General features: G+C 42.2%; 1 protein-coding gene across 1 annotated transcript in view; it reads left to right on the plus strand.

The window, feature by feature from the left end:
- DCAF1 (DDB1 and CUL4 associated factor 1) overlaps positions 1–26059 on the plus strand; it is a 47997-nt gene extending 21938 nt beyond the window's left edge. The window contains exons 13-24 of the mRNA XM_058812704.1: positions 1005–1129; positions 2205–3465; positions 4351–4549; positions 5235–5317; positions 6086–6170; positions 7530–7763; positions 8301–8394; positions 8854–8958; positions 9651–9724; positions 10634–10738; positions 21451–21706; positions 25153–26059. Of these exons, the coding sequence (XP_058668687.1) occupies positions 1005–1129; positions 2205–3465; positions 4351–4549; positions 5235–5317; positions 6086–6170; positions 7530–7763; positions 8301–8394; positions 8854–8958; positions 9651–9724; positions 10634–10738; positions 21451–21706; positions 25153–25211 (2680 nt within the window). The 3' untranslated portion in view covers positions 25212–26059. The remainder of the gene's footprint in view (positions 1–1004; positions 1130–2204; positions 3466–4350; positions 4550–5234; positions 5318–6085; positions 6171–7529; positions 7764–8300; positions 8395–8853; positions 8959–9650; positions 9725–10633; positions 10739–21450; positions 21707–25152) is intronic.
- The last annotated feature ends 1674 nt before the right edge of the window (positions 26060–27733 follow it).

Raw genomic sequence — 27733 nt, forward strand, 5'->3', positions numbered from 1 at the left:
TTTTAAGGTAGAGAGAGGGATGCCAAGAAATTTCTGAAGAGCCAAAATCCCTCAGGCCTTTGATTAGTATGACACTGATTTCTCAGAAAAGCTTCATCACAGTTCTGTGCCTCTTTCTAGCTGTCTCAACATTTGTTTACCTTTTTGTTAAGAGAAAGCCTAGAAAATGATCCAAGAAGAAGGTGAAATCAAGGCGTACCTTAATCCTGGAATGAGGTGGGCCAGGACTCCCTTCTTATTTCTGCTGCCTACAGGAGCTCCTTGCCTAACTTAAATTGAAAGCCTTTGAAATCTGTTTTTGCTTCTGCAGTTCCCTGCCTCCCTCCCACTCTCAGGTTGCACTCTCCTGCCTGGGTAGTTTGTGTTCTCCTGTTTCTTTCCTTCTGCAGCTGTTTCCTAATTGCTCTCTGGGTTAACTCCTACCTTTCCACACAGGTTAAAAATCTCCTCTTTTTTGCATTTTTCTGCTCTCTCACCTCTTGCTGAACATCCCTTTTCATCTTCCACAAACCTGCATCTTCCTTAGGCTGGAGCCTAAGTTGGTGTCTTTTTGACTATCAGAGTTGTCTGGTTTACTGCTGAACAGTTTCCCTTGATTTAAGATAAACTTCCTTGCTAGTTAACTGGTGACAGAGTATTTTTGATAGCACTGTTTCCCTGCTAAGATGTAGAGTTAGATTAAATTTAGCAGCTTAATTTAGAATGGTTTCTTTAGTAAGTCCTAACATTCTTATTTTTATAAATACAGAATTACCATGCTTTTAGGAGCCTGTGAGCCATGTGGGATAAATGCTGGCAGACTGCAGGCAGTGGTGTGCATGTGAGCACTGCCTTCTATGGAGACCAGCCCTTTTCATTCTAAAATCAAAAGGCACCATCAAATGCAGCAGATGTGGCTGATTTGCTTCCATTTCTTGGAGCAGAGTAAATGGAATACTATTTTATGCTATTGAAACAACTCTGTACATAGAATTCTAAGAAGTCCATCTGTTGCTGTCTTCCAGGAATGACACGGTACGATATGCTTTGGATGTGCTGGCCATCCTGACTGTAGTACCTAAAATCCAGTTGCAACTGGCAGAACCTGTGGATGTGTTAGATGAAGCTGGGTCTACTGTTTCCACTGTGGGTAAGCAGAATATGGTCCTAATGACTTACACATTTATCAGTTGTCTCCTGCTACATGGGTTTTGGCTGGCTGTTCCTCACCTGCAGTGAGACAAGGGTTAAAGTAATTAATGTAGTCAGAGTTACTGTCAAGGATGCAAATAAATGGGAGAGTGCACTGTGGTTAAAATTGTGTCATGATTAGCACTGAGGTTGGGTTACAAATTTAGAGGCAGGTCTTTCTCTTGCACTTGTTTTCAAGAGCTCATTAAATACAGGTAGAGGCAAATATACTTTTGTAATGGGACTATTAGGTTTCCTCAGTTTGTCAGAAATTTAGGTCTCCTGAGGATATGACATCTGGGAGTAAGGGAGAGGAACAATTATTGCTGTGTTAATTATGCTCTACCTGATTACCTCCAGGTTCAGCATATAAATGACTGAGATGTGCCTGGATCAGATCCAAGGCTTCTGCTTTAACTGGAGCCTCACTTTTCTTTATAAGAAAATAAAAATAAAGGCAGACGCAATACTAGATATAGGCAAAAGACAATTCCTTTTGCACTAAACGTCCTAGGCAAACAGCAATTCTGTGAGGGTTTTGATATTCTGAAGCAGATGTGAAACTAACAGGAATTCTGTGGGGGAAAATAGTCGCCCTAAAGTTTTTTTTTTTGCCTGATTCCTTTTGGAAGTTGTGATATGATTATTTTGTCCTCAGTGACTTGGTCCCCTTCCTTCCTTTTAGTATTTACTTTGTTAGTGTTTGTACAAAGGTTGCTCTATGCAGTAGGAATCAGAGCATGTCTGTGCATCTTGCTCTGTCCAGATACTGGCCTGTGCTTGATCACCACATCTAAGAGTTTGTGTGACATTACGTACTGATGATGATGTGGAGTACCAGCAGGGCAGGAGAATATTTTGCTAGGGAGGTAGAAGAATATGTCTTAGACTAGTTAGCAGAACTTCAGGAATTTCTGGAATTAAGTGAAGTACCTATTTTCTTCAAATTCGCTGGAAGACTCCTTTACTTGTCTGATCAACTTGTGTGAGATACATGTTAGAGTAATAAAGAAACTATTTCTTTCCCTCACTAGGTATTAGTATCATCCTTGGGGTTGCTGAGGGTGAGTTTTTCATCCACGATGCTGAGATTCAGAAATCAGCCCTTCAGATCATCATCAATTGCGTGTGCGGCCCAGATAATCGGATCTCCAGCATCGGGAAATTCATCTCTGGGACTCCTCGTCGAAAGCTCCCTCAGGCCCCCAAGAGCAGCGAGCACACGTTGGCCAAGATGTGGAATGTGGTGCAGTCCAACAACGGCATCAAGGTGCTGCTGTCGCTGCTGTCTGTGAAGATGCCGATCACTGACGCAGATCAGATCCGGGCCCTGGCCTGCAAAGCCCTGGTGGGGCTGTCGCGCAGCAGCACCGTCCGGCAGATCATCAGCAAGCTGCCCCTGTTCAGCAGCTGCCAGATCCAGCAGCTGATGAAGGAGCCGGTGCTGCAGGACAAGCGCAGCGAGCACGTCAAGTTCTGCAAGTACGCGGCCGAGCTCATCGAGCGCGTCTCGGGGAAGCCGCTGCTCATCGGCACCGACGTCTCGCTGGCACGCCTGCAGAAGGCCGACGTGGTGGCCCAGTCCAGGATCACTTTTCCTGAGAAGGAGCTGCTGCTGCTGATTCGGAACCACCTCATCTCGAAGGGCCTCGGGGAAACGGCGTCTGTCCTTACGAAAGAGGCTGACCTGCCCATGACTGCAGCATCCCACTCTTCTGCCTTCACCCCTGTTGCAGCCGCTGCCTCTCCGGTGACTCTGCCTCGCACTCCTCGCATAGCTAACGGCATCTCAGCCCGTTTGAGTAGCCACACTGCTGTAGGTTCCACTGCCACCTCTGTCCATGCTCAGGCAAGGCCGTCTGCATCCCAAGGTCCACCTGCCCTTCCAGGCCCTTCTTATGCTAGCAGCTCTCCTCTGATTGGCAGGATTAGCTTTGTCAGGGAGAGGCCGTCTCCCTGCAACGGCAGGAAAATCAGAGTGTTGCGACAAAAATCGGACCATGGCGCCTACAGCCAGAGCCCAGCTATCAAAAAGCAGCTGGACAGACACCTTCCTTCCCCACCCACGCTGGACAGTATAATCACAGAGTACCTTAGGGAGCAGCACGCCCGCTGCAAGAACCCTGTTGCCACCTGTCCCCCTTTCTCTCTCTTTACTCCCCACCAGTGTCCTGAGCCAAAACAGAGGCGCCAGGCGCCCACTAACTTTACCTCACGGCTGACCCGCAGGGCGGCCTTTCCGAAGTACGGAGGGGTGGATGGTGGCTGCTTTGATAGACACCTTATATTTAGCAGGTAAGGAAGAACACTGTGTTGTGATCTCTCTCAAGATGTACCCTGTGCCAAAAGCCTTACCTGGATTCAGGCTGTGCAGTCCCACGGTGGACTATCCTTAGAGACAAAAGAATTTTCATTCACCGTGACAGTGAGAGATCCTTGAAAGGCATTTTTAGTAGTCGTTCTCTTTGTCTTGTCCTTAGTGCTGACCCTTAGTACACAAAGCACACTTTATTTTCAGTAGCAACATTGACTAATGAAGCTGGTAGCTCTTTGTTCTCCTTTGGAAGGTGAGTATGCAGCACCAATTCTATGAAAATGTAACATAGCCTTGAGGATGGTTGGCTGACAGATGCAGGACAGTGAAATCTGTATTTTGTTCTTGCAACTGAATCACCAGCACCACCAGTGGCCTTTCCTGAGGTTAAACTGGAAGGTGATGTAAAGTTTATTAAAACAAAGGTGACACGTTCATGAGGGTGTCTTCACAGTGAAAGCAGTGTCACTGTGGGAAGTTATGATGCCAGGATGTTGTTTAGCTCATGTGACATCCTCTTGTGCTAAGCGTTTCAGAACTGTTAGGAATTTTTTTGCTAGCTCTCTGTATTTACCCAGGTGTTGACATTACAGGTTTTCCATCAATCCAGCTTTGAAGATGGAGTCCAAGTGCTTCAGCTTAATGATATGCTTTAACAGAAGTACCACATAGTGGAAAACAAACCCTGAAAGATTGCAAACACTGTTGTAATACTCAAGCACTAGTCTTCAAACCGATACTTGGCTTACTCTAGAGAAAGTTATAACTTGTACCTGTGTAATCTTTAAGGGCTTTATTTAATATCACACAGCATTTCAGTTTTGCTTCTCTCCTTTGGGTTACCCATGTGTTTTTGCCTTCTCTAGGTTCCGTCCAATTTCTGTGTTCAGGGAAGCAAATGAGGATGAGAGTGGCTTTACCTGTTGTGCATTTTCTGCAAGAGAACGATTCCTAATGCTGGGTACTTGCACGGGGCAGCTGAAGCTCTATAACGTGTTCAGTGGACAGGAGGAGGCCAGTTACAACTGCCATAACTCTGCCATCACGCACCTTGAGCCATCCCGGGTAAGGAACCACAGACCTGTTCTGATCTTTAGCAGTTCTCACTGCCTGAGCCCTGGCATGTTTTGGGCCCATCTGGGTTTGTACATCTGAAGTGCACCCACTGGCTGGCCTGCAGTGCCTGTTGATGAAGTACTTTTAATAGTTGCATATTGCCACTCTTATGAGTTCTACATGTAAGGCTTTTTCTTCCCAATATAGTAAAGAAGATACACAGTGGCTGTGTGCTTTCTTAAGAAATTAATATATATGTCTGCAAGTGGAAAAATGCTTAGACTCACTATTACACATTTATTTATGTGTGAGATAAGATATCAGAGTTTATATATCTTTGCTGGAGAAAGAAACCTTTCAGGAGATCATTCTAGGAAGAAAGAAAAGATTATAAGCAGAGTGGACTCCCCTCACAGGGCATCAGAGTTCAGCTGTGGATTATCCTGATTTTATCTGCTGTTAACATCATAGATTGTTCCTATTCTTACCTGTAAACTTTGTCTACTTTGGGCTCTTTGTTATACACAGTGTTAGATACTTGGATTTTATTCCTATAGGAGTAGTATTAAGCACAAAAGTGTCTGCTCTGCAGTTTCCAAATTGATCTTGTAAGTTAAAAGTGTACAGGTAAAATGATAACCTCTGTTTTCCCTGGTGTTTTTTTCCTTTCCTCTGTGCCTATCTGGAAACTCAGGATGGATCTTTATTGCTGACATCTGCTACATGGAGCCAGCCTCTGTCTGCGTTGTGGGGAATGAAGTCTGTCTTTGATATGAAGTAGGTACACTCTTATTCAGTTATGGGGTGTGCTGCAGTTGAAAGAATCATTTGATACATGAATAAACTCTTAAACAGAATAGCACAGACCTCAAAATGTTCTTGTGAAAAATAAAATGTGGTCCCTTTCCTATGTTGGTAATTACCCTATTTTATTTGATAGAGAACAAATTCTAAGTTCTACCTGAAGTCCTGTTTCATACAAGGTATATCACTAAAGTCACTGTTACTCCTGAGGGCAAAAAAACATGTTTGTGTTTTTATTCTCATGTTGTAAATTACCTTGTTGATCTTTCTGTATCCAGTTCAGAATTTGACTAGCATGGTGGTTTGCATGGCGCAATTGTCAGACCTGAACTGCAAACTTTAAAATCTATTGCAGTATTTACAACTGTTCCTTCCCATAAAAAAGTCTGTGCAAAACTCTTCATTTTAAAAGGTTTGGTTGTTGTCTACTTTAGTTGCTAACAACTGTTTTGGCGTAACCTGCATGGGGTCAGGCTTTTCTTCAGAGGAAAGGTTTGACTCCCTAAGGTGCATGTGTCAATGTCCATAATTCACTGCTGACTTCTCCAAAGTATTGCATTTGTGGCAGGCTCTGTTGATGGCAGATCTGAATTTGTTACTGCAGGATGATGTGATCAGTGGTAAAGGAGAGGGTTTTCTACATCTTTTCTCTATTGATGAAACCTGTGCTGGAGATGTTGGGGTTGTTTGGGTCAAGTAGAATCTGCAATTCCTTGATTTCTTTACTGGCTGTATCTGCAGGCATTCCTTCCCTGATGACCACTATGTGGAGTTCAGCAAGCACTCTCAGGACAGGGTCATTGGCACAAAGGGAGACATTGCACATGTAAGTACCAGGAAAGCTGATGGCTGTGAAGCTCTGGCAGAAATATAATTCTCCATAGGATGGCTGTTAATTGATGTGAGTGCTTTGATGCTCTGTATAGCTGATGAGCTTCAGAGGAAAGCTTTGAAAGTGTCAAGTGACTTCTCCTTGTTCTTGAGGGTATAAACTTGACCATCACAAGCAGTGTGTTGCCTCTGGGCAAGGATCCTGGGCAATTTTAGAGTCTGCTTTGTTTTATTCATTTGAGAGAGATCATGCGGGATTTTTTTTTCCTCTGAAGATGTTTTCTTAGTGTTGCTCTTTAGTAATAATAATAAAGTTCCACTGTAAACAGTAGCTCAGTTAACAGCTGTGGAAATGACCTATTAGAAATGTCCTCCTTCTGCCCCCCACAAATTTGCAGCCTACTTTTGGGTGATTTAACTTTAGCACTGTATCTTCAGAGAGTATTGTAGTGCTTTGCATGAATTCCTGCAAGGTGGACAGACAAGACTTCAGAGACCTTCTGCTGCTTTGCAGTGCTAATTTGCATTTGTTTAGGCCCTGTCTCTCTTAAAAGAAAATTTGCATAAAAATTTTCCATGAAATATAACTTATTCAAATGACTTATAATTTCACATGTTACTCTGATTTGTTTAATTAAACTCTCTATTCCTGCCCAGTTTTAACTTGGATTTAGCTAGAAGTTTGTTTATTGTGTTTATCTGGTAAATGGATTTGTTTTCCAGTTCTAGAGAATATTTTCCTCTGTAAGTTTGAACAAGCGCTAGGCTCTGAGGGATGTTACAGATGAGATTTATCTGAGGACATGATCACAAACCCTTTGTACTAGTTTAAAGGCCTTTTTATATTCCAAAGGTTTCTTGTGCCAAAGCTCAAATTTGCTTTTCTATGTAAATGCCAGGAATTTTAACTAATTTTCTATAGTTTCTGGCTTTTTTCCCCCTCACTGTGTGCTTTGGAGTTTTAATGTTTGTAAATACCATCTGCTCTGAAAGCAGTTCCATTTCTGAAATAGTTTCTGGCTAAGTGGTACCTTGTGATTGCAGCTTCCCAGTCCACTCCTCATAGTGAGGTTATTTTATTTGGAATTCATCCTGATTGTAGTGAAATGTGTCAGTGAACCTGCAGTAAGCCAAGCACTGGCCAAAATTTGTTGTGAGGCTTGGTTCCAGCTGTGAAAAACTATTAAAGGGCTGGTAGGAAAGGTTATTTAAGGAATGCTGTCACCTGAAATGCAAAAATGAAATGGAGAATGGGGTGGTTCTGTAAGCAATCTAGGAAGGGGAATGGGAAGATTTTAGGCACAGATATATTACAAATTGTGACTAATCTTTCTTTTTCTTTTTAATCTAAAAGATCTATGATATTCAGACTGGCAACAAGCTATTGACTCTGTTTAACCCAGATCTTGCCAACAACTACAAGAAGAACTGTGCCACCTTTAACCCCACTGATGACCTTGTCCTAAATGATGGTGTCCTCTGGGATGTCAGATCAGCACAAGCCATCCACAAGTTTGACAAATTCAACATGACTATCAGTGGTGTTTTCCATCCCAATGGGCTGGAGGTCATTGTCAACACTGAAATTGTATCCTTTGGGCCACTGTGCTAGCTGGTACTGGGAGCTCAAGAGCTGCTATGGATGAATAAGTGGCTGTTTGCAGAGTTGTATTCATGGTCTTCTGTGCTACTTGTTCTGTGTGGTAACAGGAGCTTCTACCTGTGAATCAAGGAAGAGTAGGGGCTGTTAGGTAGCTAATTTAAATCTAGATTTGCCTCTGATGCAGTCTGGAGAAAATACTTAATACAGAGAGAGAGCAAGAGAGATTTTCCTCTCTGATAACACTCCATAGCACCTCAGCTCTCTTCCTATGTTTTATTGAGAGCAGCCTTGAAGGTACTGCAGTCACTTCTCATGTCTGGGAATGGCATTTTGAGTAAGAGCTTTCTTATTTTGAACACATGGAATGGATTGTAGAGCAAGTGTCCACCCCTGCTTTAATCATATTTGCAAGACAGATGCAATGAGGTTTTTTGAATGCAGTTAGCCAGTTCTTTATCACTCCATTGAAAAGGAAATAGAAATTTTTGGTTGTTTGTTGCTCCTTAGCCTGTGCTTTTTCAGTGGGACCTCCGAACTTTCCATTTGTTACACACAGTACCTGCACTGGATCAGTGCCGTGTGGTCTTCAACTATACTGGCACAGTGATGTATGGAGGTAGGACTTCTCCCCTTCCATAACTCTCCTGGGTCACCTCCTGTGAGATAAGTGGCTGCTTGTTCAGTGAAATGGGAAGCTTCAGAGACTCTGTAACTCTAGGCCTTTCTGGCATATGTGACCTGGATTTTTTCCAGGATGTTCATGCTGCATGTATTGCTGACAAAGACAGTTTTCTGTAACATCAGCAATATCACAACTAATTCGTGAGATTGAAAAGCAACCTATTGTATAATGGCAGATCCAGTGATGCTTGAGAAAATAATTTTGTCCTCTGTATTAAGTTTTGATGATCTGTACTATCAATAAAGGCATCTCTGGAAGAGTAGATATTAAATGGGTCTTGCCAAGCTTTTAAATATAAAGAAAATTCATGTCAGAGTCTCATTTGATCTGAAGTTGATTAATGGTAGTGACTAATGGAAGGCAGATTTTTGGAATAATCTTTCCTTGGTTCAGCTATGTTGCAGGCAGATGATGAGGATGACCTTCTGGAGGAGAGAATGAGAAGTCCCTTTGGCTCTTCTTTCAGGACATTTAATGCAACTGATTATAAACCTATAGGTAAGAGTAAGAGGCACCAATAGCTTTGTCTGGAGGTTTAAAGGTTTTTTAAAAGTTTGCTTAGTAACATTGACTTCTCTCTTTGCACGTGTGAGAAAACAAACTGCAACATCCTGTTCTGGAGGAAGCACAGGAGTTGGGTTTAACACTGACATAATTTTAAGTATCGTATCCCATTCAGTGTGTGACTGCCTTACTTGCTCCTGTTCAGCAGTTCTGCCTTTATTTCCTCTCTTCTTTCCAAGTAAGGCATAATCTGAGACAGTAGGTCACTTGGCCAGGATGGCATTGCTCTCATTTCACACGGGGCTCTTTTTTTAGCTCAAGGAGCTAAGCTAATTGCTGCTGTGGACATGTACAAATGGCTTTTGCTGTTGAAGGGAGGCATAGGTCACAACTCAGTCCCTTTGTTGCCACCTATTATGGAGGATGTGGTGGTGTTTATGGTGCTTAGGAAAACCAATAAAGGTATTATCAAGGGAGGAGGCACCATGCAGAGCAGGTTAAGAGCTTACTTGACTGTTTTTTACAATGGTCTCCAACATCTCTATTCTTTATTACTACAAACATTCATTTCACTAGTTTCAGCTGTTTTTTCTTGTCCCAAAACTGTATTATTTGGTTTTAGACACTTTTTTCAGTGAGCATTAAGTAACCTGCAGTTAACTATTGACTATTGTGATGTTTTCCAGCTACCATAGATGTAAAGCGGAATATCTTTGACTTGTGCACAGACAGCAAGGACTGCTATCTGGCTGTCATTGAGGTAAAGCTGCTAAAATAAGCCCTGGTCTCTGTAGCTGTGGTTTGAATGCGCTGCTTGTTGTTTCTTTTTTGGAGCTCCTGCTGTTAAATTCATGTCCTAAGCAGTGGTGGTGTTTTGATGGTGCTAAAGATGCTGTTTGTTTTTTATTCTGCACCCCCTACAGTTTTGTTTTGCTGCCTCTTATTCCTTAAATTTCCAAACACATTTGCTTCTCTTCTTCAAACTCTTCCCACTTCAATATGTACAGAGATTTTCTTTCTCATGAGCATAAAGAAAAATGTGCTTTTTTCTTATTTATAGCAATTATTTCCTTTTGCAAATTAAAATGTGTATCAAATAACTGGGAAATGCAATCTTTTGGAGGCTTCCCACAGAGCTTTTCTGTGAATCACTCTCACTGTTCCTTTTACACTTGTCTTCCTAGCAAAATCTCAGAAGCTAAGGATTTGAAGCAAAAATTACTGAGCTAAACTTCTGGTTTGTTAGGGATGCAGTTCTTTGCTCCATAATATGTTTCAGAACCCAATTTCATGCAGCCTGATTGTGCATGTGTAGTGAGTAATGTAAAGTCCTGTCAGCTTTATACTCTGTGTGTGAATCACTGATCCCTATAGACCACAAAAGGATTTTTAGCAGGGCAAATTCCATGTCTAACTACTGAAGCTGGAGATGACAAGGGTTGTGAGACCAAGAAAATTTTCTTTAATAGGAGTCATTGGAAATGTTATTTCAGGGAACATGGCAGGTCTTGAAACCAAAGACTGATTTTAACTGCTAATTGTAGTGCTGCTGGTAAATGGGAGGGAAGGATTTTGGAAATGTTGCTGTGATTGAGGCCAGATGTAGCACTGAATGTACCAGCTGAGCTGAGTTCCTGGCATTAACTCCCATGTGGGCATCTCCCTGCAGAACCAGGGCAGCATGGATGCCATGAACATGGACACCGTGTGCAGGCTCTATGAAGTGGGCCGGCAGCGGCTGGCAGAAGATGAGGAGGATGAAGAAGAAGATCAGGTGAGAAACTTAGCAGTGATCTGAGTGTTCTAGAGTAGCTGTTAGCCCTCTACATGTGTTCATTTATTACCCAGAAAGTACAGAGGCCTCATTTGGCCTCACCTAATATGAAATAGGTCACTTTACTGTCAGTGTAAACTGAAACTGTCTGGTGCAGAACCTGTGGGAGCAGTAACTTTGTGCACTGTAAACTAACACAATCTAAACTAACACACTGTAAACTAAATAATAGTTTATTTATTAATTTAATTCAGAATTCAGTCTTGATCAGAAGCTTTGCTTTCTGTTCTGCTTTTTTTTAAGTATTTCAACCCCCAATATAGACAGTAGTCTAGCTTCAGGCTTGAGTCTTTCCTTTTTTTCAATTCCAATTCTCATATTTGGACTTAATTTATCACTAATTTATCGCTAATTTACCACTAAGAGATACAGCTTGTGACTAATACAGTGAAACTGCACAGTACTTCTACACAGTAAAAGGGTTAAAGAATTTTAAAGAGGGCTCTAGGTTTGAGCTGGGATATGTTGGTTTTCCTTTTCAGATCAGCTGTTTCACTTCTGGCAACTTGACAGAAGAGCTCAGAACTGCAGTAAGGGCTCCTCAGGGTGCAGCTGGTAGAATACACAGTAGCACAGAATGCTTACTGCAGTAAAGAGAGAACTAAAATTCAACAGAATCAGTTTGTAACTTTGTGGGTGTCAGGTGTTTTAGGTTTTTTTTTTTTTGGACAGGCAAAAACCTTATGCTTCAATTCTCTAAAGATTTAAAATGCATTATTCTTTGCTCTTTGGTGTCTGCATTCTAGTAAATCATACATTTGTATATCCTGTGAGAAAAGCTGACTTCACCTTTTTCCAAAGAATGCCAGAAGCTGAAGGTGATACTTTGGTGGGGTTTTCCCCACTGTTTGGAAAGCTGGATTTATGCTACTTTTTCTATCTCTGAATCTTCCTGTTGTTAGGTTAGAACTTGTACTTTCTAGTTCAGGAGGCTGGAGAGCAGGTCTCAGGAAAGAGTAACTTTGCAGTGAGTAGTTGTTATTATGATTTCTCTGTAATTCTGAAGATAAAGCAGAAGTTCTCGTTTGGGTGTGAAGTGTGCTGTCCTGGCCACTCAGTGTGCTACAAGGTTGCTGTTGGAGTCTTGGCATTCTTTTGATATCTTTGGTCACTGTTTCTATCCCTAGATTGAATAGATTAGAAGAACAGAATTTCTTGGGAAGCAATGAAGAGGGAGGAAACATTATTGCTCTCTCCTTCCTTTCTGCATCCTAGCCATCCAGTGCTTGCCCTGGGCAATATTTACTATTTCTATCTCCACTTCCATTGTTTTTGTTCACTTTCACTATATTTTAATATTCATATTTTCTTCATTAGATCTCCAAGAATAGTTTGTAGCAGAAATAGCTCTTGCATTGCACAATGATTAACTAGGAGCTGTCAGGGCACTGCTTTGCAAAATGACTGGTAAGTGTTGACTTAAGGGAGATTTGTGTTTGTGCAAGGCAGTCAATGGTTCCAGGCTGTAACACCAGGTACCCAGCAGAGATAAGGGATCTGCCATCTATCAGATGTGACTGGGGACACTTTCTGTCTTACAAATAGAGGTGACCCCAGGCAGAATCTAAGTGTGCTAAAAGCTTTCCTGTGAAGCTGATGGAGTGTTCAAACAAGGCTGCTCCTGGATTGATTTGCAAGCTAAGAGTGATTAGTTGGTATTGCATAACTGCTGCTTTTTATTTCTCTGTTTCTGGGGTCTGTACATGTTCCTTAGACAGCAAGTTTTAGGGATTGTTACAACCAAGTTTCTTTAGTAGGAGAGATTTGGTTTTAATATAAGCAACACTTATGAACTCAAATTCAATTCAATGTACAATCTCGCCAAAGATAAACTAAGCCCCTTGCTCTTCATCCCACAGATGTTCTGTGCTTTTTCTTCAGTTTTTTTTTTTGTCTTAGGTTTAAGAAATAGAGGTTTTGTCTCTGTAGAAACATCCAGCATTGAGCTAGAATGAATAGAGGTTTTCCTGAATAAAGACAGAATCTCTTTGGTACACTTGTCTGTTGAGAGGTTCCCTGTTGGAAGGATTTTTGTTTGTGTGCATATCCATATCCTCACACATATGTGTTTAGTATTTGCCTAGTTAGTTTCTGTGATTTAGCTTTTGAAGAATTTGGTATAACATTTCAAACTTGTTGGAACTTCTCACAGATACTTTAAAATCCTCTAAAAGAGGATGCTTTCTTGATCTTTGATGAAAGTGGTGGTGGGGGGAAATGCATATGAATCAACCTTTTTAGTCAAGGTTTGTGAAGGAGAAACGAGTCTGTTTGACCCCTACTTCTTCACACCTTGACTTGATGTATATTTGGGTTTTTATATCTAACCTACATGGGTCCATGAATACCTTTTTTGGCCTGTACAGAAGATAAAAAATGATGAATACTCAGTACAGAAAATACAAAATAATGAGTACTCAAATGCAAGGGTGGCTTACAGGCAAACCTTGCTCAGAAGTCATGTGTTGCACAATGAAATGGCTTTAAAATTTGTGCTAAGAGATAAGAACTATAAAGAAAAATATCTGCCTTTTTTTTTTTACCTTAAATTTTGATTCCTCACAATGTCAGTTCTGACAAATGTCAGCTGATGGCTCCATGACAGCTTTTTCAGAAAGCAAAGAGTGAGAGTCTGTAAAATGAATCTAGCAGAAATGTTTGGTCTACAGATATCTTTCAGTTCCTTCTGTAATTTAAGAAACAAAACGTCTATGTTATTCCTCCTATCTCAATCTAACCTTGTAAGATCAACTGATCTGCTACACAAATTGCCCTCAAATTAAATGCTGGGGCTGATTCAGTGGCTTGAGCATGGGACTGCTGCAGTGAATGTTTGTGGGTTTGTTTGCAATGCTTGAGGACAGCACCATGGTGGCCTGGTTCCTCCCTGCTGCTGTAGCAGCCTGTCCAGTGAGATCCCTGGGAGGCTGTGTTTGCCTAGGAGTGGCCAGAGCTGTCAAGCCTTGTTAAACAGAACAAATGCCAGTAAATGGTGATGCTCTGTGCTCTGTACTTACTGTGCACTGAGGGAAAGTGAGGAGGGTGTAGCACGCTTAACAAGAGTCTGTTTGCAAGCTCTTTGGTTGGGTGGTTTACTCCAAAAATACCAGTGTTCCTGCCTTGAACTTCCACGAGTTTTGTGAATTATTTCACTGCAGGATGAGTATCCAAATGTGTCCATCAATAACCAGCAGTCTTACTCATAAGTATTTGCAAAACTGTGTTCAGCATTCAGGGAAATAGGTAAGGGTTTCCTATTTTTCAGTCTGGCTATGAGATCTTCCTCTCTTTCCTCCTGTATTTGCCACTGTTCTGATATGCTCCTTCAGTTAGATTGTGAAGATATGTTGGGTGTCTGAGCTACTGGTACAGATCTCGGACCATCTTGTAGTTGTTAGCTTGCTTTATTCTTACTTATTTCTCTTTCTTGGCTGACTAGTATCCCCTGTTTCCCTGGTTAATCTGCTGTCTTCTGTAGTGAGGCAGATGAGGAATTTCAGAGGAAATGGCACATGGCAGCTGCCATGGGCTAGAAAAAGAGACTTCAGAAATATTACGTGCTCAGAAAAGCTGAAATCAAGGGAGAGTAGACTCAAAACTGTGAAACTGAAGTCTGGATGAGGTGATCTGAGTGGCTTTTAGGATTTTCAGGTTTAGGATTTTCATTTTTACTTCCCTATTTTAGCTTTGCTTTCCATATTACTTGCTTAAGGCCTGTTTTTCTCTCTGTGGTACATGTGGGTGATGTTGCATCTCTAAGGCCCTAGTAGTGTCCTCAGTTATTGTCATGTTCAGAGAGATTTATGGCTTCAGTAGCACATTGCTTCACCTAGCTGTCCCTGTCCTATAAAGTGTTCTACTTCTTTTGCCAGACCTGAAGAACTGTTAATTATCCTGCAGTGCTTCTGGCCTATCCAAATGGTGGATGGTAGGTGTGTAATTTGTCTTTTTGCATTGGTTTAGAAAATTCCAGGTGATGGGAAATAAGCTTTGTTGATAAGGCAATAACGACTCAAAAGACAATCACTATTCTAACATATGGTTTAGCCAGGGTGGAGAATGTTTTCCTCAGCTTTCTATGTCTTTCTGTGTCTATGTGATCCCAGTTTCCACTTTTATCTTAGGATTCTCCCCCTGTGTACCTGCAACAGTAATTGCAACAGCAATTCCACTGTACCTTATTGCTGTTATTTGATTTAGTTGGTTTGTTTTTTTCATGTGAATACTTACTTGCTGGGGAAAGACCCCCCCGCCCCAAACCTTAATCCATATTGGCATATTTGGGAATATTTGGGAATCATCAGACCATGGTGGTGCTTTGCCACTATAAGCTGACCAGAATGATTTTTGTCACCAGGGACCCTAAAGTAAGGGTTTGTTTTAGGAGCTGTTCCTGTAATATTTGAAGGTACAGTTTGATTTCAGATCTTACTCAGGAATAAAATGGTTTACAGAATAATAGCTGTGAATGGGTGTTTCCAGACAAATGTCTTAAATGATAATAAATATGTGTCCATTGCACACCTTCATAGAAATCTTTGAGGTTAGTTGCAGTTGGGAAGGCTGAGTAAAGAGTGGTTTCTATCAAAGACCTTTTTATATAACAGACACATCTTTTGAGCAGGCATCCTCCAAAACTGATATTTAAAAGAACAGTGCCTGTACTCTTTACCACATTTTTAGATTGTAGCAAATAACTGTGACTACTTTAGACTATCCTATTGTTTCAGAATCTATTTTCAGTAGCTCTCAGGCAGTGCAAACAGAGGAATTTCTTGGAAAGAGATAAGTATTTGGAGTTTCCAGAAGGACAGATTTAGTATTATGGAGTAAAACAGCTTCAGCAGAGATAAAAACATATTCTGCCTGTTCAGTGACATAAATCAAAGATTTCCTTTCTCTTGCCTAACACATCTTTCTAGAATTCCCACAGTAGCTGAGATCCAAGTAAATAAAAGCTGCCTCAGCTGTCATGAGAATGTCAGTCAGAGGCTTGAGAAAATAAAGTAATAAAATCTTCTCCATAGAAAGGGAGTTCATTTACCTGCCAAATTCTTAAATTCCTTTATGCAATATTGTTCTGTGTCATGGAATGAAAGAAATTAATTTATTTTTGTAAGTGAGAGTGTGAGATCAGTGAGAGAAAGGAAAAGAGGCATATTGAGAAATTCTGCCCAGTTCTGTACTCCTTACATTACCTCTGGGCCCTGCAGCACAGACAATATAATAAGTCACCTTAGAACCTTTATCCCAAGCATTAAGGGAGTTACCAGCTGTGAAATGGTGGCTTGCACATGCCTCAGAGGGCAGGGGCTGGAGCCAGGTTGATTATCATCAGCTGCAGACAGTTAGATTGAAATGGAAACATTTCACAGGCAAAACCTGAGTTTGCTCAAAAGGGCCCCATCTGAACCTCTGATCCATGTGAGCCCCATTCCCTTAAAGCTTTTGTTTGTCTGTATCATGGATAGTTTGTCATTCATCACAGGTAAGTAGTCATTGTTAGACAAGCTAAACCTACTTATCCAGACTAAGAGATTAACTGCTTTTTATTTCTTCACTCCATGTTTTGCCTCTGTGACATTCTGTACGCTGTGTGCTGTTTCCTGTTTTAAATCTGCATATACCCACCTGCATAGCAGCCTATGGTAAGATTCCTTGCTTGTTATATATGGGAACTTCTGCACCTTCCCAGGCTTCTACATTTTTAGCTCTGTGACTAATGGCTAAGAGGAAGTAGAAATTCTAACCCTGAAGTAGCCAAGAAGATAAAAGTAGGTGCAGCCCTGTAGCATGAAGGAGATGAATACTTGGAATTGATTACTGGTGGATAACAGGAGTTAGGGGTTTGCTAGCTGAGGGGGGGATGGACAGGTAATCCAGGAGATGAAAATCCTTACATGCTTCACCAGGGAGTCTGTTGGCCACATTTAAGCTTTTTCCACTACCCATTGTCTGGGAGTGTTAAGAAGTGGCTGGGGGGAGGGAATTGGATAGAAACTCTAAAGTGACTGAAATGCAGACATTGTCACTCCTGGGAATTGCATTGCAAAGGCCCAGGAAGTACCAACATGGTACTCAGCAAGCAGTACAATTGTCAGAAGATATGACAAGGGGATTGTGTGTGGAGAAAGATAAATTACTAGAACAAGGAGAAAGCTTGCTCATCTGGGTGAAACATTGTTCAATACACTTGTATTTGAACAATGATCATCTGTCCTTTTTTATGAAAGCAAAGCCCCTTCCCAAGCTTGGCAATAGGGAGTAATTAAAATAATACTGATAATCTGGAAGGGATCTGATTGCTGAAGTTAAAAGTTTGCTCTAGGAGAAACTTGGGGAAGGAGAGTGAAGTAAACAAGTAGGCTGTTTCTTGCAAAAATTCTTTACAAATAAATTAACCAAAATAATGGGACTATGGGAAACATGAATTTCTTTAGAAAGAAAACCAACCTAGATGAAATAAACAACTGCTAGAAGCAGATAGTACCAGCAGATAATTTGACTTGTCTAAAAGTAGCCAGAAGTGAATTAAATATGAGCTGAAACATTTGAAGTAGTGGGAAGAGCTTTGCTAACATTGATTAGTTGTTCTGCAGATTGCAAAAAGATAGGTGAAAATAAGAATAGTCAGAGTAATACCATCTAGCATGATTCAAACTGAGAAGTGCAATAAAGATTGTGTTTTCAGAGGGAGGAAGTGTTGCTGGAAAGCAGCTGGAGGTGAGAGGTGCTGATGGAAGGAGAGGAAGAAAAAGTCAATGAGGTGCGAGACAAACAGATGAAGCTTTTTGTAACAGCTGAAACCATGTAAAACAAGCAAAAAATCAGTGACCTGTGGATCTCAAAACTGAAACAAAATTTCAAACCCAAATATCAACAATTGAAAAAGACCTGTGGGATCTTCCTGTGGCAACTAAAGGCCAGCCTAATGTAAATTTGAGAGATGGTGTAATCTGCATTGGAGAAGTTTCAAATTCTGGTCATGTGGTCATAAACTTTAGGATTCAAGAAATGTGAGAAAACTCTAAGAAAAATGTCTTGAGAGAATTTGAAAGCAGGCTGGTGTACTTTTATATACTGCAGATCTGCAGTGCTGCAAGTCGTACTTCCTGGAAGCACTTTGTACATACACTCATTTAATGTTAGAATACATTACAGAAATATGTTAAAATCAAAAAGTTCAAGTTCTGCTTAGCTAATGTGTATTTTGCATCAGTTTGAATAAGTGAAATGCTGGAGTTTTCCTGAGCCTTTGATTGATTCTTGAGAGATGAACACCAGTATGTCAAGTATCAATAAGATTTGCCACCCAAAAAGGACAAATTTGTGAATTTTGTATGTGCAAGATGGTTGGTAAAGGGGAGTGGTAAGAAAGTTGATGATGATGATGATGAAAGCTTATGAAGTGCATGTCAACAATCCTCAAAGGACAATATGGCAGCAAACACATAGTGCTTGAACAAGTGCAAAGGGTATTTACTAAGCTCTGAAAGGGCTGTAAAAACTGGTAATATAAAAAAATTTGGTCAAGTAGCTGTTTTTTATTCCTGTGCAGCCACCCCAATGTCTGCCATTCAATTAGGGGGTGTTGTTTAGTTTTTTCCTTTGGGGATTATAAATGGTAAATTAATTGAACCAAATCTACTTGGTTTTTTGGAAGCAAACTGGTAGTAAAGTTACCAGTAATTTGCTTTGAGATGATCTTGAGATAGTTCTTTGCTGTGTAATCTGTAAGTTTGTGTCCAGGTTTTCTTGTACTATTACATCTCTGTAAATGTTTCCTACACAAACCTGGATATGGTTTGGAATAGCTGTCTTGTCTTTTCTTGTGGCATGGCACAAGGCTTTTTTTCTGTGCTCTTACTCAGAGTGTTTGAGTCCCTGGGGCAGGTGTGCCATTCTCTCTGTGTAGGGATCCCTTTACATGAGACAGTTGTGGTGTCTCGTGAGAATTCATCTTGAATCCTCATGAACAGCCTGGATATCACTTACATGTGTTGGTGTTAGACTGCACCTGGCACTCCCTCACCCCTTTCTCAGCTGTGTCCCAGGGGCTGGGTTTGGAGCAGAAGCTCTGGTGCTTTGTTGGGAGAGCTGAGCTGTCCCCAGGCTCTGCTTGGAGCTCTCTGCTCCAGCTGGGAATGCTGAGCTGGCCCTGCAGAGCTGCTGCTTGGCTTGCCTCAGAAACTGAGACAGAATTTATTTGCCTATGGCTTAGCAGAAGTGTCAGAGTGTCCAAGTGGTGTTTGGCTTCTTTAGAACGTGGCAAGGTCCAGGTTTCCTCCTCACTGATGAAGATGCTCCTCAAGCCCTGTGAGGTGTCACCCCTCCAGCTCTGTAAGGATGTCACTGCATGTGTCACACTCACATGCACGGGTGCCTTCTTGGAGCATGAGTTACAACCTGTTTTACCAAGGACAGGTATAATTTTGATCTCATCTTACTGTTCTTTGTTGGTTTTTACATGAATGTGACCTGGCCCTAATCACCAACTTCAGATTAAGTAATTTAAATGGTAGAAGTGGAAGCATTTCATTTTTTCTGTCTGTATTTTCACAAAGTATTTTTTCTTCACTGGTTGATATAACCCTTCAAAGTTAATTTGCAGCTAAATATACAACCTTTCTCTGTAATTTGGTTCTTACTCTTGTGACCCAGAAGGGATTGTTAGCTCTATACAACTGTATTCAATTTCATCCTGTATTTGAAGGGTGACATTGGTATAAGGGCCTTGCCTTAAGCTTGAATTTGAATGTTGATGAAACAGTAATTCAGTTTCCAATAATTGTTATTTATGAAACATAATCAGATTTAGTAGTTTTGACATTTTGAATTCTTGTGAACTAGATATTTAGGAAAAAATACTCTCAGAAATTCAAGATGTGTAGAAACACAGAGGGGACCTAACTCATTTCAGAATCCTTCAAGTTTTACCTACATGGACTCTAAATGGATCTTGGAGACAACATACTTGTTTTTCTTAATATCTACAGGTATGTCTCTGTCTCCAGAGACTGAGAAACTTGGTTTAATATCTCCAAGATTTTTTTAATAAATTGGTATTTCTTTTCTGCTTCAGAGTTGTTTGGACACTGGAAAAGGAAGATAAACTCTCCTGCCTTTTCAGTTTTTAATCAGCTTTTCAATTCTGAATAGAGTAATAAAATTTAAGACATTGGTCTCTGTGCAGATACTGCATAGAACAAAAAGAAATACAAATTATTAATGCAAAGCTTTTATACTCAATTCAGTGTGTGTTATGGGAAATTATACCCAGTATGGCACTGCATAAAACTGAACTGCAAGTAAGATGTTTCCTCTCCCAGTATGTATACAATTAAGTCTGTTTATCTGAGGACTCATTAACTCAAAGTGAAGTTGTAATTTCTTAAAATAAGCACAGACTTCAAAAGAGGTTGGTTTTAATTTTATATTTAATATAAACTCTTTCATAAAGGAAACTGTATGTAGCAAACCATTGCTGTTGTGCTGTAATCTGCATTTAAGAACATGGCACTTCTGGTCAGCAGTGAAGACTTGGCTGCCTTTTGCAAGTGAAGAAACAATACAATTTACTTTTGCCCGTGACAGATGTTGGATTTGTGTGGGTGTGGTGGTTTTTTATAGCACTGACTGAAGCAAAAGTAGGTTGGGGAGATGACAGTAGAGGACTTTCCTCTGTCCCTTTGGATCTGAAAATGCAGCAGTCTAAACAGTGGGAGTGTGGTGAGCTTGAGGACCAAAGGAACCCTTGAAGTGGGTTGTTAGATATCGATCTTAATTGCTTCCTAATTTTCAAAATGTGTCACCTCCCAAAACAAAGGGACAATTAGGACTGAATGAGCTGAGAACATTCTGTTAGAGAAACAGGCTGTGGCTGAGGAGAGGTGCAGGTGGATTGAAGCTTTTCTTTCAGCCCTGGAACACTCTGGAGCTTGGCTTGTGATGGCAGTTTGTCTGGGAGAAGGGTGGAACTGTTACAGCTCCTTCCCACTCAGTCTCATCCACTACACACAGATTTCTGGATTTTGCCTGTACAATGAGGAATTCAGTTGCTTTACTGAAGGCAAATTCTGATTTGATAAAGATCTTGATTCACAGGTAAATACCAAAGATGTGGCTCCTGAGCTGCCTTAAACAGTTCTGTCATCTGAAGCTGAGTGATTCAGGGACTGGCTTAGGCTAAAAGTATTTTTCCTACATTTTATACCTCATCTAAATGGCAGTGACAGAGACTGATGGTGCATGTGGTTTGGTGTCAAATGCAGCATTTGGTCCTGCTGAAACTTAAAGCAGTTTGCACAAGACAAGCAACAAAGCCATGGATTAACAGGTCTTACTGCATGTCCTTCTCAAGGGTGCATTGTGGTGCCATGTGTTGGTGGCCAGTCCTGGAGAGGAGGTTGAGCCAATGGTACCTGTTTGCACCAGCATTTTGCAGTTGAGATTTTTGCAGGCCTGCAGGTGATCTGGCATGTGGTATTCTGAAGCTTTGGAGAGAGTGCTTATATGGGTGATGGGAGAGTGTTTATAATGTCTAATGGCTGGATGTGGGGAGAAGTGAAAACTATAGGTTTTCTTTAGTTCCTGTTATTCCATTTTACATTTATCTTAATGTCTGCAATGGACTATTTTTGCTGTCTTTATAGGAGGAAGAGGAGCAAGAAGAAGAAGATGATGATGAAGATGATGATGACACAGATGACCTTGATGAGCTAGATACAGACCAGCTGCTGGAGGCTGAGCTGGAGGAGGATGAGAACAATGAGAATGCTGGTGAGGATGGAGAAAATGACTTTTCTCCCTCCGATGATGAGGAGATTGCCAACCTCCTGGAAGAGGGAGATGAGGGAGAAGATGAAGATTCTGATGCTGATGAGGAAGTTGAGCTGATTCTTGGAGATAGTAAGTGTGTGGCCGCCTTGGTGACCTTGTCCACTGCTTAAGGTCCTGACAAAGAGGTAACATCTAAATTCCCCCTGAAATGACTTAACTGACTTGTCCCTGGCTGGTATGAGTGACAGGCCATCATCACCTTGTTCACCTGGGGCATCTCTTAGTAATCTGCTGATAAAAACAGCTGTTCTGTGAGAGACCAACTGTGCATTCTGGGAAAGGAGGTATCTGCTTTCTTCAGGTGCTTCCAGGTGTGTGTATGTGTGAGAACTCTGTGTGAAGAAGCTTGGTATGATTGCTTGCCTATCCTGCCCTTCAAGGGGACACAGGTTTAACTCTTACCTCACCTGTCCTCTGTGCCTCTTGTGAGCCTGTAAGGACAGAGAAGCACTTTTGATCCTTGGTGCTGTTCTTTCTCTTTTGAAATTACCTAAAGTGCAAAGCCAACATGGCATTTCTGACTTCACTTCCTTTATTAGACTGTTCTGAAGCTAACAAAACTTTTGGGATACAATTTAAATAGTTCTCTTTTTTGGGCATTCTGCAAATACAGTGATTTGAAAATACAAAGTGTGTGTGTATGTATGTGTGCATAGAAAGGTCTGAACTTCTAATGTAGCAATAAAGTTTGGAAGAATGCTTCACAAGAAAGGTGAGTAGGATAGCATGAGGCTTGGGATTTGTGACATCAGATTCTTTTCCCTCTTTTGCAGCACATTTTTTGAGTATGTGCAACCAAACCACTTAGTTATTTTTAATTTTCAAGCTGTAAAAATGGACATAATATTGTTACCTTAAGTTAAAAGGTTGGTAAGGGTGAGTAATGACAGTGTGCAAGGTGTTTGAAGTCCTGCAGTGATAGATGGATTCCCATCTCAGCTCTCCCATCACTGTTCCCTGGCAGTGAGCTGGAGGATGAAGCATGCCAGGCCCCTCTGGGGCAGTGATGTGGCTGGCAGGCTCATCCATGTCTTCTGTGGCAATGTAGCTCAGTCATTTTTAAGGACATGGCCACACGAGGTTGCCAGAGTTATTCTGTGGGGTCACTCTGCTGTTCTCTAGAAGGAAATAGGTTTATACTGTAGGGCCATATAAGATATTTGCACAGCTCAGTTATTAATGGCATCTTGCAGTGCAACATTTTGGGGTTACAGGGAACCTCTGTCCTAGTAGTGGACAGGATCTTTGTGACACAACTCCACTTGTTTTTCCTCAGGGAATGCAGAGCCAAAAGCTCTTCAGAGAGCACCTGGTGTGCTGTACCTTCAATTGTCCAAGGGGCAGCCTGGCCAGGATGTTCAGGCCATCTCAATAACTCTTCCTGGAACAAACCAGGGGCTACTTGACAGAAATTTCAGGCGTGCTCTGCAGAGCACTGTTATGAAGTGGCCACATCTGTACCTCATTTATAGATAGAGCTACTTGAGCAGACCTTGGATCTGTATGGCTGTGGAGCTGCAGCCAGCCCATCCTGTGGCTGTTGGGTTGCTTAGCAGCAATTTCAGGAACTCAGAGCAGGAAGTGCTGCTCTGCCAGGCTGGCCCTTGATGGGTTTGATGAGTGGGGTTCTGTGGCAGCTTTTCTGTGACTTAATCTGACTTCTTTTTGTTTCCCACCCAGAAAAGAGCAATTAAATTTTTCTTTTGCTTATGCTTGTTCCAGAATTAAAAGTTGGAATGGCACTGCCAGTGTAGAGAGTACTGGCATGGGGTGCATTTAGAGTGTTCCCTGCTGCAGATTCTTGCTGTATTGTGAGTGAACCTCCATAACATAGAGTGAGTGTTGTCAAAGCAAAATAATTCAGAGAGCAATTGAAATAGAGGAGTGAGTAGCATTGATCTCTTGTGCTTTAGAAGAGGTTCTAATTCCTTTTTTAAAATAATCCATGGAGAACCTGAATTTGTTTTCCTCCCCTTTGTTACCACCTTGGGGACATTAGATCTGTTTGTCAAACCAGTTCATGCATTGTGCAGGACTTCGAAGAGCTTCTTCCTGGGCCAGGTGGGTGTAATTTTTGAAATGTGTATGTGATATAGGATGGGAGAAATATATAGAATTCTCACCAGCAGCCTGACTGAATTGATTCTGATTCCTCTTTTCTTCCATAATCCAAAATGGCAACTTCCAGGCAGGTCTGTGCAAACTAATTATACCAAGCAGTTAACTGCAGTCAGCTTTACTTACAGAGCTCAGAACTGGAAGGTTGTGTGGTGAACTGGGGAATAGTGAGGAGATCCTTTCTCAAAGCTTTCCTCTGAGTTAAAAAAAAAAACAAACCAGCAAACCCCCCCTAAAACTCCAACTTTTTCAGCTTTGCTTCTCAAAGGTTTCTGGATTTTTATCTTGCTTGTGCTTCTTTCCCTCTTGCTGTGTAAGTGTAGCTGCTGCAGCACTGGCTGGTGTTTTCTAACTCCCCAATGTGGCTGTGGCTGTTCTGGGAGCACTGATGACCCCTCAGCTTAGGCTCAGTCTGGTGGATGGTGAGATGGAGCATCCCTTGCTGATCACAGTGGAAAGGCAGCTGGCTGATCTTCAAGGAAGAGGGTTGGGGAAAAGCTTTGTGCCCTCTCTGCTTGCCTGTGATTTTTTTTCCCTAAGGATCTGACAAGGGGTGAACCTTCCAGAAGGTCTTTCTACCTTAACAGGCATTTAGAGATCCACCATTTCTGAGATGGCTAAGTGGAAGTCTTGGTGTCTTTTTTTTTTTTCTTTTAAACTATTTTTAACACCCAGTTATCTGCTGCATCCAATGAATTCGCATAAGAAAAAGAGCCAACATCACCTCTAAGGTAAGGCAGGAGCCCTCTTGCTGCCAGAGCTGCTACCACTTCCCTCTTGCACAGCTGAGGGAGGAGAGATCTTGTGTTTCAAGATAAAAAGCAAGTGTGTGTGTGTGTGTGACTGCTTCTGGTAAATCCCTTTGTGTCTTCATTCTGTACCACAGTGAAGAAAATCAGGAAAAGCACAATTTGCAGGTCACCTTTAGAGGGTGACCTGTAGTTAAATTCATTACAGAAACCTCTGAGTTACTAGAGGAAGGTTCTAACTGGGAGTGTGTGGATTGCTTCCACCTTTGGGGTCCAGCTCACTCCATAAGGAATTACCTGGTGCACATCATACAGGGGCTAGGCTGGTGGAGCTGTCCAGCTTGAGGAACGACTGCCACATCTGTCCAGCCCCTGGTGTGAAGAGCTGTTGCCCTTTTTTGTGCACAGGAAGTTGTGCAGGCAGCTCTGCTGGTGTCCTCCCTACCTTGTTGGGGAAAAACCTGCCAGCTCATAGGAACTGCACTTGCTAAAGCTGCTCTTCTTGAGCCTCTGTTGTAAGCAGGGAAGGAAGGCTCTGGTGCAGATTTCCTGGCTGCATTTGAGCACTTTGGAGCACTGATGGTGCAGGGCAGGGGTGACCATCTCCCATGTCACAAACCCAGCATAACCCACGTGTCTCCTTTGCAGCTGACAGCTCCGATAACTCAGACCTGGAGGACGACATTATCCTGTCCCTGAACGAGTGAGCAGCGGCTGGGGTGGGGTGTGGGCAGGAGGAGATGCTCCCTTCCCACAGGAGAGACCAGAGACCAAATTGGAAAGCGACTGAGCACCCCAGCCCTGCTTTTCTGGAGAGCCTGGGGATCTCCTGCCGATCCGCTCTGTTGGTTTGAGTCGCTTTGAGGCTCGGGGCTAAGTCTCAATAAAGAGACCTGGGGCTAGGCCTCATTTCTCTCTGCCTTTTTTTTTTTTTTTATTTTTCATTTTAGGCTGAGATGACTCTTCAAGGAAACTTCTGAAGATATTTCACAATATATTTTCTTTGTATAAAGTTCTTTCCTAAAGAACAGAAATAGTTTTATAAAAAAAAAAAAAAAAAAGAAAAAAAGAAAAAAAGGCAAGCGTTCTAGTAAAGAGGGGAGACCTTTGTATTCCTGTAGTACCTTGTACCATGGGGTAGGTTTGGGGAGAAAAATTGTTTAAAATTAAAAGAAAATTTATGCAACTACTAAGTGAAATAAGAGGATCATGGTTTCTAATATCGTTGAGGAGTGAGAATATTTTTATTTTAAATATGATTTTATTTTTAAAAAAGAAGATCTACAGGTGTTATACCTGCTAATGCACCAGTGTGTTCAAGATGCTTTTGTCCTCCAGGGAAGAGCTCCTGGGGTGTTTGCCAATGTCAATTTGTGCTGTGGTACCAGCTATAGTGGGAGGCTGAAGTCCTGGCTGGGCCTAGTCAGAGCCTGGTATTCCTGAAGACATGGGAATCTGGGATTGAAGTTTGAGCCCTTTTTCTCCCCTCTACCCTTTGTGGTTCAAGTTTTTTAATCTTTATTTTTTTCTTTGTGTTTTTTTTCTTTTTTTTTTTTTTTTTTTTCCTCTTGTCCTCTGTGTGGAAACTGCAAATTGAAGGCCTTTTTCTTTAATGTAAAGTGTATTTATTAAAAAATTAAATACAAATCCTGTCTGTGTCTATGGCTGTGAATTGTAGCCATGCAAAAGCAGTGCTTCTTGTGCCTGCAGGGCTTGGCTGAGAGCAGTCAGGTGTAGCTGGAACCTCTCTGTAGTAAGGAAGGGCAAAGTAAACAAAAAGGGGATTTGGGAGTGCAGCATGGCCATAGCACAGCAGCTGTGGGTTCCAGTCTGATCCCTTGGGTGGCCTGACAGCCTGGAATTCTCAGTGGCATGCTCACCACACTGAGTGGGGGCTGGATGATGCCACTGCTGCTGGGCTGTTCTTGTGTGGGGAGGTGCTCTGGAGCATCCACTCTGCAGCTCAGGCAGGGAATTCCACATCTCCCAGGATGTGCCAGGAGCTGGGAGCAGCACCTGCTTCCTCCTGTGCTTTGGCATTGCCCAGGCTGCCCTGTGGCTGTCAGGGCACAGGGAAAATCAGGTTGGGGTGTGACAAGAGGCCCTGCCCTCAGAACAGGAGGCAGAACTGGCAGTGGAGTGTTTGAGTTCCCAGAGCAGCACCCACTGCCCAGCTCGGGCCTCTGCTCAGCTGCAGGGACATGGGCTCACTGCTTGCCTGGCCAAGGCCATGGCTGTGCTGTTTATTCCCATCCACTCACCTTTTAACCCTCTCTCTGTTTTGGCCACTTGCAGAATAGGGTTTAAGGCAGAACAGGGAACTGGAGACTTCTCACTCCTTGACACTAGAACCACTTTTCCACCAAGAACTGCTCATTTCAGCTAAGGCTCAAAGTCACTGCTTGAAGAGGAAGGATATCCTTTTGAACTGAAAGAAGGGATAGCTTTTTTCCCTCCAGCATTGCATCTACTTAATGCACTTACCCTGGGCTGCTTGTTAATAATTAAAGGTTCTGCTGCAACTTGTAATGGATAATTGTACCCTACACATTTGATAAAGATGAACAAGTGACTACTACAGCATTTAAGACCAGCAATTGGAGCAGCATTCTGATTAAATGAGGGGATTGAAAACTGGATCTGCCACCCAACAGCTGTGGAAGTAGCCTCTACCTTATCAGAAACCATCCCACTCAACTTCACCATAGAATATGTGCAGCTCAGGAGGAGGAAAAAATAAAGCATGTACTCAGCTACTACCCTCAGGGAGATGCAGTGCCAGATGTCCATCTCTTGTTCTGGCATTAAACCCCAGCTGTAATTGACTGCATCTGTGGCTGTTTCAGAGGCATTTGCCAGTTTTGTGAGACAGAACCAAAACACCTGGGCTGGAGCTCCTGTGTGTGCATTTGACTTGGAGCTGAGATGCTGTGAGTATATGAGCCTCCCTGCCCTCCCATACCTGCCCCAGCTGCACTGAACAGAGCCAAAGGAGTGGGTTTGGGCCTCACCCTGTGGGCCTGCAGGCCACCCCCCAAAACTGCTGAAGCAGCCTCCCCTGCCCCTGTCCTGGGCAGACCTGGCTCCTCTGAAGTTAAATACTCACCTGGGGAAGCTGCCTGCACTCCATGCCACTGCCTGAGTTCTGGGGCTCTCACCGAGCAGTTCTGGGGAACAGGTGACTGCACCAGCCTGGGTGCAAAGTGGAGTTCAGAACTGGGGACTAGCA

This window comes from Ammospiza caudacuta, chromosome 12, assembly GCF_027887145.1.
Source record: "Ammospiza caudacuta isolate bAmmCau1 chromosome 12, bAmmCau1.pri, whole genome shotgun sequence".
Classification (NCBI taxonomy): domain Eukaryota; kingdom Metazoa; phylum Chordata; class Aves; order Passeriformes; family Passerellidae; genus Ammospiza; species Ammospiza caudacuta.